Here is a 10,144-nt window from a genome sequence, read left to right on the forward strand (position 1 = left end):
TATAGGGGGGGCCCCCCAAACACAGAAATACCAACTTCCCCCCCCCCCCCCACCCCACAACCGCTCACATCCATGCCAGTCTGACCATGGGGTAAAATCCCTCCTGACCCCAGATGCAGTGATCAGTCTGACCCTGGAGCAGGAGCATCAGCACAGCTCAGTCACCGTCTCCAGCCTGGGCTGCAGCCCCCAGGAAGGCTCAAAACCCCCCGATACAGGTAGCAGAAGCAGGTAAACCGATAGTCAGGCAGGGGGGCAGGGCAGAGGGGTGGGATCCAGGTGAGGACGGTGCCATAACAGTCCACGTGGCTCCGGGCAAGCGGGGAGCAGGAGGAATCGCGTCTGGGTTCCCCGGTGCTGATCTGCGGCAGCATGGTGCGTGGCCCATGGGACGCGCCTGCTGGGTGATGCATTGGTATTTATAGCTGTGGTGCGGCAGGCCCCGGCTCCGCTGGCAGGCTTTCAAGATTGTCATTGAGAAAAGCGAGCGGTGCTTGGCATGGAGACGGGCTGGCGGGCAGGGGAAGGGCTGCGTATGCCAGCTCGGGGGGCAGCTGGGGGGCTGCAGCAGAGTCGGCACTGGCGGCGGGGGCTTGGATCCGTGTTGCTGGGAAAGACGTGTCCTTTCATAGACGTGGTCCCTCCCCGCAGAGAGCTGCAGGGATTCAGGTCTCAGCCAGCCCCTCTATGAATGATTGTGGGCTCCCCCACCATGCAGAGGATGCATGCCCCCCCAGCCAGGGGCCTGATCCTGCCGACCTGCACGGAGCCGAGTGCCAAAGCCTCTTCCCCATGGCGCTCTGGACCTTCAGCCCTGGGTCTAGCCTGCGTGCTGCTCAGTCGGGTCATCCTTCCCGGTGCTGCCCGGGCAGGGGTGCAGACACGGCCCCAGAGGCCTCTTATGGGGACACCAACCATGAGCCGCCGGTGGCTTTTGAACTGCGCACATCATGACTAATGCAGCACGTTCGCTCTCCATCCATCCCGGTCAGGCCTTCCCAGGCTTTTCCCAGGGTGGACTCTGCAAATATTAACCGTAGGGTGAGCTGGGTGTATGCAGTGTGCATGGACCAGACAAGGAGAATAGTCCCTGATCTACAGCAATTGCCTTCCACTAAGGATGCTGGAGATGAAGATAGGGCAAGAGAAAGGGAAGGATGTACGTGAGGCTATAGCAATGCAGCGCGTTAGCTCCTGCCCGGCAGCGGTAGGAAGCAGTTATCTGGGGCAGTCGAATTTTCTGCGGACTTTTTTATTGTTGTTGCAAAAAGCACCTGCTTTGCCTGGCAAGTGCTGAGATCTTGTCAAACCTGCTGCAGTGCTTCCCTGGGAAGTCTGAGTGCACGCAGGGTCCATCGCTGCCTGGATCGGAGTTGCGCAGTGGAAAAGCTTCAGCAAGAAGAGAAGCAAGCATCGAGTTGGCACTTCCCACAGCAGCAAAAATCAACCTCTCGGAGCCCTACATGGGCCAGTTATGGGGGAGATGGAGACAGACAGACAGACACTTTCTCTCTCAGATGATACATCAGCAGTAGGACCGTGCAGTTTGCATTCTCGTTTACCGTGCGAAGCTGCCATTGCTTGGGTGCTGGGCTTTTGTCCTCATCCAGGTGCCCTGCTTGCCCGTTCATTGGGCAGCTCCTCAAAGAGATGAGCAGTCTTACCAGACAGCATCCCCTGTGCAGAGACTCGGGGATCCTGCTTACAGAACAGCTTTACCCACACATATCTAGGTCTTTTTTTTTTCACCCCCACCACCTTCTCCTCTTAAGGCAGCAAAGCTTGCTCCCATAAATCATGCCTGGAACGTGATCTGCTGTCAAAACAAGAGGTGGGGCCAGGGCTCAACAGCTAGGATGAGTCTCTCGTGCATCAGGAGATCTCCCTGTTGGGGCTCTTAGAAATATCTCCCAGCTGCACACAGTGAAGGCTCAGTGCAGGGCTGGTCGCCCTGCGTTTGCTTCATCTAACTCGCCCGGGGCTCGCGCCTTGGGTATCTTAGCATGCAGCTGGCAGGGAGGGAAGCCAGCTCTTGTGGATGCAGAAAGGTGGCACTTGCAAGTAGGTCAGGACGGATGCTGACCTACTGGGATGAGATGGGTCCTAGCATAGAAGCACAGCAGCCGCAGCAACATTACCACGTCATTAGGAGGCTGATGCAAGCTGGCAGGAGTTGGCACCGTTTGATGCCAGTCCATTTGGGTTGGGAGAGCCCAGGGGTCAGCTCAGAGGCCCCCAAATGCACCTGCACCGCTTGAGCTGAAGGGGCAGCCCCAGTCTCTGGCAGCAGTAGTAGGATCGTAGGGAAGTCAGGCCGGAAGGGACCTCACGAGGTCGCATCTAGTCCAAGCAGGGTCTGCTCGGACTAAACCAGCCCAGCCAAGCCTCCTGCTCTTGGAAATGTCCGGGGATGGAGAGCCCATAACTCCTCTAGGCAGCCTGTTGACTGGCGATAGACTGGGATCCTCTAATGGACCAGCTGCAGCACACGTCCTGCCACTGGCCGTTACAGTCTCTGCTATTGCTTGTACAGTCCCTTGCACAATAGCGTCCAGGTCCAGGGGCTCCTGGGGCAGACGGTAGGATGTTGGTGGAGCAGGTAGGCGGCTGCTGCTGCGAAAAACTTCCAGGCCTGCTGCTGTGAGCTTCCTGCAGGCCTCTTTGCAGGGCCCTGGCTGGGCAGTCGGAGGCCTGTGGAGCAGGGGCCAGCTCGTTGCGTGTCACGTGCTGGACCGAGAACGCAGATGAAGCTAAAAATAGCTGCAAGGGATCTGAGGCCTGGGCTACTAGGGGCCGGGGTTTTGCACTGCTCCTGGGTACGTGTCTGAGAAGGTCAGGGCTGTGCTCTGAGCAGGGAATGGGTGATCTGGGCCACCCTTCGGTGCAAAAGATCGCTCAGAAATGCTTGCGACGGGAGCAGCTCAGGCTTCAACGTGCAGCTACCTCTCCTCCCTCCTCGTGCCCTGCCTGCTTGATCCTGCCGGCTGCCACGTCGCCCAGGAGAGAGCGCGCCCTTTCCCTTGGCAAAGGATTGTCTCATAACGGCTTGTTGCCTCCGTATCCACAGGACCCCGTTGGGACATGCATGGTGGCGGGGGGCATCCTGCGTGGTCCCGTCATTGTTGCTGCTAGTGTCGCGTAGCCCCTTAGGGCCTCCAGGTGGGATCAGGACCCACGTGCGCGCGTACACATAACAAAGGGCACAGGGATGGCGACCCCCTCGTCTCGGCCATAGGGTTTCTCTTTAGCAAGTGGGCACTGAGGGGGCTATTCTAGCTGGGCTCCCTTTGCTGGCTCTAGGATCTGGCCATCGAACCCCTGCTCCGATCTTCTCGTGCTGTCTCTGAACCCCCAGCGCTGCCGCAAGTGGTGCCTCTTCTCGGGGAGGAAACATTGCTGCTCTGCGGTGCAGGACGCAGGAGGGTCATGGCAGCAGAGCATCAGCAGTTAGTACAGATCAGCTGAGCTGGCGAAGCCGCCTGAGCGTCACTCCTTGGGAGGACCACGGGGGGCATCTCCCCCAAGCCGGGTACTAACAGCAGCTTTCGCCGCCTCCTAGATAAAGGTTGGATCCAGGAGGACTGGCCTCAGTCCTGACAAGCACCCACAGTCTCCAGGACTAGAGTCTTGCTGCCCTGCCCAGGCATATGGTCGAGATTTTCAAGCCAAGGGTCCTAGGGGATTTAGGCACCTGGCTCCTAGTGTGCATGCATTCCCATCCGATGCCTAGCTCCCTTGGGTTGCCCTTGAACGCTCTCCAGAGGATCGGAGCACCCCACGTCACCGAGTCGTCGTTCACGGGGATGGGGCTCGTGCTGTTCTCGGCTGGCGTCAGCCCTGGTTGGGGAGCTGGGGACAGCAAGGTGCCCCGCATGTCAGGTCTCCAGGAGTCATTGGAGCGATCTGGACTCGATCTGGGGCTTGGGTTGGCCCCTGCTACCGCAGCGTCAACGCTGCTCGTAGGCTTTCGTGCGTTCGGCCACATCCCCCCTCCAGCACCAAGGCCACCCCTCTCCCAAGACCTGGGCACGACCCCTATAACTAAGCTTCCAGGTGGGGGCACTTGGCCTGTTGCTCTTGTCTCATCCCCTCCCTGGGGCAACCAGTGAGTGCTGCATCACAGGGCCCCTGTGCTTGGGAAGAGAGTGGCTTTGCTAAGTTACTGTGGTTGGAGCAAAGCCCCCGCTCTCCCCAGTGAGGGTGAGCCGAAAAGCTGGGGTCTAGATTTCCAGAGATGCAGGCCTGGCCACGTATCGGGCATCCGTGTTCCCCCGGGCTCCTGCCACCGGGGAAATGGTGCTTTGTTCAAAGGATCCGCTCTGTCCGGCACGATCAGCCCCCTCTGACGTGGGGCGGGGGGTGAAGTGGGGGCTGGGGTGAATGTCTCCCGCCATGGGTGCCTCGCGACTGATCCTCTCTCTCCTTTCTCTGCACAGCTGTACGAGCTGGACAGCGACCCCAAGAGGAAAGAGTTCCTGGACGACCTCTTCAGCTTCATGCAGAAGCGAGGTGAGGCACGCCGCGCCGTCCTGGCATGCATGTGCATGCGTGTTGGCTCCCTCTCCCCGCCTCGCGGGGTCCAGAAGCGTTCGGGGATCCACTGGGTTTCTTTCCTCTGGCGGGTCCTAGGCTTTGCTTGAGCCCCCCCACTTTCCTTTGCTCCGGATAGACCCTCTCTGCGAGGCTCAGCAGCAGAATCCCTCATCGGAGCCAGACTCGGGTTCCCCCGGCTGCTCTGCCCACCTCCCCGCTGTGCATCCACTCGCATCCAAGTGGCTGGACACGGCCTCACCCTGCACCCGGATAAAAACCCCAGACTCCTTCCTCCCAATACTCCATGGGCCAGATCTAGTCTCGCCTCCAACGCGCCTTCCTAGCACCTCGTAGGCTCCAAGCAGGAATCACTGCTGTAATAACGTGATGCGATCGCTGCGGGTGTAGGAAAGTCCCCGTCTCCCTGGCCAGGTAGCTTGGAGTGAACCAGAAAGCTTGGGCCCAGCTTTCCAAAGGCGGAAATGAGCTCCGTGTAGAGACGTGTCCTCTTAGCCAACCCTGCTCTAAGGCTAGCGACTTGTAGGGAAAAAAAATGCCTGGGCTGTTAACAGAGCACTGACAGGTTCAGGGCGTGTGTTTTTGAGTCCCTTCGTGGCCGTGCAAGCCCCATAGATCGGTGCCGCTCACACCTCCGCCCCTGTGGGCTGCATGAGGGGACCGGGGCTGCTCTGTGGGCTGGATCCCATAGGTAGGATCTGTCCGTGGGGCTGGATCCGGCGTGGGGTGAGTGCACCCTGCATGCTGAATTAGTCCACAGAGCCACCCCATACACGGGCAAGCCAGATCGTGTCGTCCAGCCCATGGGGCTCTCCATGGGTCTAGAAATTTGACCCCGGGGGAGCAGTGGCGGCCTGAATTGCCACCACTGTGGATCCAGCCCACGGGTGGGAGGTTGAGCACCACTGCCTTGCATTAGGCTGAAAGGGCTCCATCCGTGCCAAGACCTCGGCCCCGTTTCTGCTCACTTTGTTCGCCAGCTGCGGTGTTCATAGCGGGGACAATGGGAGTAGAGGAGTCAGCTTCTCTTTCCTTCCCCTCCATGTCCAGTGAATTTCTTCTCTCCAGATCCCTCCTGCTGACCCAGCACCGGAGGCTGGCGGTTCTCAGCACTGCCCCATTAGACTGCTGTCTTTCGGGGGGAAAATAGTTGGCCTTAAATTGCTGGACTGTTGGTTCAAATCCAGTTCTTTGGCGTGTCGGCCTGGGGGTGAAAGCTGCACAAAAGGACTCACGCAAGGTACTTGCACTGTAGAAGATCCCTCTAAACCATAGGGCAGTGGCTGTCGACCTTCTTAGACCCCCGGAGCCCCTCTCAGAAAATGCCGGCTCTGAGCTTTCACTTGTTTTTTTGACGACTGAAAACTCCTAGAGCGATTCTTCTCGTCCAGACAATTCAGACAGGGTAGGACGGTTTTGCCGTACAGGTTCCTGTTGGCAGTCTCTGGGTGTATCTAGGGAATCGTGTGTAAGCGCTTGCACACCTGACCATGCTAATATTGAGGCTAGGATCTCGCAGGGCCCTGTGGCACCCTGGTCAAGAAGCGTGGCTCTGAGGACTCGGGTCTGCAGCGAGGATCACCCCAAGGACCTTGTGGATTCCTACCAACTAAGGGTCTGAGCCACAGAAACTTCTATGGTGGAGGAAAGCAAGCTGGGATGCAGCTGGGGGGACATGGGACCCCTGAGCCTCATCTGTGCTGTAGCAAAAACCCCCTTGAAGGCCGATCCAACCTCGCGCCCTCCACGCTAAAACATCCAGCAGTGCATGAGGGGAGAGCCTTGGGGATGGGAAGTCCAGGTTTTCCTTGGAGCCAGGATCTGGTTGGGGGCATGGGGTGGGGGCTTTGGAGGTGATCTTCCGCAGGCACAAGTGCAAAATTGCTCTCGGTGCCAGGAGTGTGCAGAGAAGTGCAAGCAGGTGTGTGCCCGGTGCGGGGGTCAGCGAGGAGGTGAGCGGTACAAGACAAAGCAGGCAGCCCCCACCCCCCACAAGGTAGGAGGAGAAAGCCCAGCAGGAATTTTTTCTTCAGATAAAGGGAGGCCTGTTCCCAACCAACCGTGGCAGGGCCAGTCATGAGCATGTAGTCACCAGGGCGTGTGACTCAGCCCCGCGGGCTGGTGACTCCCCTTGGAGAGCAGAGACGTCGCCTATTGCCCTCGCCGAATGGATCCTGCACGGCCCGGGTACGGGGTCTGGGGGAGGATCCCCGCCAGCTCCAGGGGCAGGGGCCCGAGGACCCCCATTGCATCCTCGGTGTGGACCCGAAGTGGCACGTGGTGGAAGGGGACGCTTGAGGGGACAGGGCTAGAGCTGCCCACGGTGCAAGGTGGCAGCCGATGCCCAGCGCAGACCTGAAGCTTGGGGGAGGAGGGGGATTTATGCTGGCAGGCTCCAAGTCCTCCAGCTCTTGCTTCTTGCAGTTGAGCGGTGGGGGGCAGGAAGGGGCCAGGCACTGCCTCTGTTTCCAATGGGAGGGTATTTGCCTCAGTTGAGGGCCCTGCTTCCCAAGGAAGTCAGGTAAGGCTGGCAGCGCCGATACGCCGGGGTCTGCCTGGGGCTGGGGAAGACCCTTGGCCAGTTCTCCTCCCTGGCACTGCTTTGCGGAGTGACCTTGGGCAAGACCGTCGACCTCTCCCTGCTGGAGAGAGGCCAAGCAAAGCCTTCCTTCTCCTCCTCTGCCCTGGGGGCCGGCCCCTGATGCAATGGGGCCCCGATCCCTTTCCGCCCCGGTGCTCCCATAACGCAGTGCTCCTGCTGCTGCCAGTGCCCGCAGCCAGGAAAGGTTTTAACGAGGACAGCCCCCTTCGGCAGTGCCCCTAGCCCCTTCCCTTCCTCTGGGTGGGAGCTGCAATTAGCAGCCTCACAATGGTGTGGGGAGCTTTGGTTCCTGGGTTTGAAGAAGGCAATAAATCAATACCGGAAGGAGCAGGAGGGAGGGGAAACCCTCCTCTGCTTCCGCGGTCCCCTGCCCACCCCCACCCCTCGTGTAATGGCCCGAGTGGACTTCCTCTTTGCCCTTTTCCCCTCCACAATAAACCAGCCCAGGCCTCCCTCCAGCTCCCCAGCTCTCCTGTTTGGCCCTTGAGTCAGGGGCATGAGCATGGAGGGCTGCGAGTGATGAATGGAGGGATTATAACCCAGCCCAGAGCAGATCGCAGATGGGCTCTCTGCCTCCTTGCATAAACATCCTCTCCCCCTCCCTTCCCATCCGCCCCCGCCCCAGCTCTGTGATAAGATGGTCCCGGCGGGGCCGCACTACCCAGCTGCCTGCTCCCCGCATGGGGGATCCAGCCTTAGGGTTTCGCCCTTTCCTCCACGTGCACGCCCGGATCAGGGCGGCTGGTTGCACGCCTGCTTGCTGTGCATTCGCGTGTCACTCGCCCAGGTGATTTGGAGCTCGCTAGTTGTGCACATCGCCCCCATGTCTTCTCCTTTGGGGGCAGGTCCAGCACCATCAGGGCAGGCAGCGTGCCTGGTTTGATCTTGCTCGGCACCGAGGCCTCTGAGACCCCAGATGCCCACCACCTTTAGTGGCACGTGGTCTGGCTCCCCGGCACAGGGTGCAATGGATCATAAATGCCCCTCTTTGGCCCCTGATTTCCCAGCGGGCTGGGGTAAATCTTATCCCTCCGGAGGAGCAGGGCCTGGCGCAGATTGGGGCAGGTGCGGGGTGGGGGGGAACATGGCTGAAGCGGATATGGGAGACCATCTCCTCCTCTGCCTCTTCCTGGTAAAAGCCGCTCCATGGGCCATGCTCACAGCTGCCCGCGGCTTTCAGGGGCAGGACCTGGGCTAACGAGCACCTGTCCCTGCCTCCAAAATGCCATCGGCCAGGCAGGAGAGCGACTGCTACAGATGGTGAAGCCCAGGGGCAGGAGCTGGGGGTGCGTCTGATGCTGAAAGCAAAGACGCCGGAGGAGCCGATACTGGGTGGATGGGTCGGCCTCCACCCCGCTGCATTCCCAGAGGCCATCTGGTCCCTCCCTGGCTGCCTGGAGCCTCCTAGGGATCTGCCCCAACTATGACCGTGCCACAGAGCAGGCGGCCGGTTCTGTATCCAAACCTCGTCCCACGCTTCCGCCCGCCCAGGTCCCACCCGAGCAGCGGGGGAGCAGAGCTGTGAATGGAAATCTTTGAACAGCCCCATGCATGTGCCCCCTCATTGCATTCCCCGCGTGCTCTGGGAAGGCAGCTCAGTTCCTGCCTTCCAGCCCCTGGCATTCAAGGGGCCTTCCTGCCCGGGGCGGCTCAGAAGTGGTCGTTCGCCAGCAGGTCCCCTGCTCTGACTCCCGGTGGGTTCCCAGGAACTGCGACAAAGATTGAGGCCCCATTGTGGGTGTATGGGCAGTGACAGACGCCCCCGTGCCCTGCAGGGCCTTTCCTCGGAGGGGAAACCAAGGCACAAAGCAGGGAAGTCTTGCCTGAAGTCCTGTGCCCAGGATGGGTGTTGACCCCAGCTGTCTGCAGCCCAGCTCTCTCCAGCTCATCCGTGTTCCCCTTTTCCATCCTGCAGGGACCCCTGTGAACCGGATCCCCATCATGGCCAAGCAGGTGCTGGACCTGTACATGCTCTACATGCTGGTGACCGAGAAGGGCGGCCTCGTGGAAGTGATCAACAAGAAGCTGTGGCGGGAGATCACCAAGGGGCTCAACCTGCCCACGTCCATCACCAGCGCTGCCTTCACGCTGCGGACCCAGTGAGTGTTGCCCCCCACCACCCATCTCACCCAGCTGATCGGCTGCAGGCCAGTATCCACCCCGGCATGGTGGGAGAAAGGTCCCCGATCCCCTGGGTGTTGGGTGGCTCCCTCCCTTCCAAGGCACTCAGCTTCCTCTCTTGGTCTTGTGCCCTGCTCCAGCTTGGAGGAAAAGAGAGGGGCTGTTTGTTTGCTGTGTTGCAGCAGGGCAGGAATGAGGAAGGAGTCCTGTCTGGGGAGAACGTGGTTGTGGCCAGCAAATGCGTGTCCGGAGCATGTCCCGCACGTGGCTGTGGGACCTGAGCTGGGGCAGGGGAACATGGAGGGGTTGGGCTTCCTCAGATCTCCACTTCCTTCCAGCCCCGTGCACCATGCACACTGCCCCTCCCGGCCCTGGGCTCACCTCCTGGCATGGGGGAATGAACCCTGGAGCACAGAGCCCTGGGTAGGCAGGGCGGTGCGTGTGTCTGCATGTGTGTCATCTTTGCGTGTGTGTGTGTATCTGTCTGTGTCTGCATGTTTCTTGTGTTTGCATAGGTGTTTGTGTGTGTGTGTCCATGTATGTGTGGGGGTGTGTCTGCTTGTCTTCTTTGCATATGTGCGTGTATTTGTCTATGTGTGTATCTGTGTCTGCATGTGTCTCTGTCTGTATATGTGTAGGTGTGTGTGTGCATGTATGAGTGTGTCTGTGTCTTTGCATACATCTCTGTGTCTACGTGTGTAGGTGTGTGTGCATGTATGAGTGGGGCTATGTCTGCATATATGTGTGCGTCTCTGTGTGGGCATCTCTGTCTGTGTCTTGTGTGTGTAGGTGTGTGTCTGCGTGTGTGCATGTATGAGCGTCTATATTTGTGTATGTGTCTGTGTATCTGTGTTTGCATGCATCTGTGTG

The 10,144-nt window shown here is 59.7% G+C and overlaps 1 protein-coding gene across 5 annotated transcripts in view; it reads left to right on the top strand.

Moving 5' to 3' along the window:
* Positions 1–10,144, top strand: part of ARID3A (AT-rich interaction domain 3A) — a 69,420-nt gene that overhangs the window by 50,842 nt on the left and 8,434 nt on the right. For all 5 annotated transcript variants that reach the window (XM_019513524.1, XM_019513522.1, XM_019513521.1 and 2 more), the window contains exons 4-5: positions 4,437–4,509; positions 9,069–9,252. In XM_019513524.1, coding sequence (XP_019369069.1) covers positions 4,437–4,509; positions 9,069–9,252 — 257 coding nt within the window. The remainder of the gene's footprint in view (positions 1–4,436; positions 4,510–9,068; positions 9,253–10,144) is intronic.

This window comes from Gavialis gangeticus, unplaced genomic scaffold (genome assembly GCF_001723915.1).
Source record: "Gavialis gangeticus isolate Ggan-Ray unplaced genomic scaffold, GavGan_comp1, whole genome shotgun sequence".
Lineage (NCBI taxonomy): Eukaryota > Metazoa > Chordata > Crocodylia > Gavialidae > Gavialis > Gavialis gangeticus.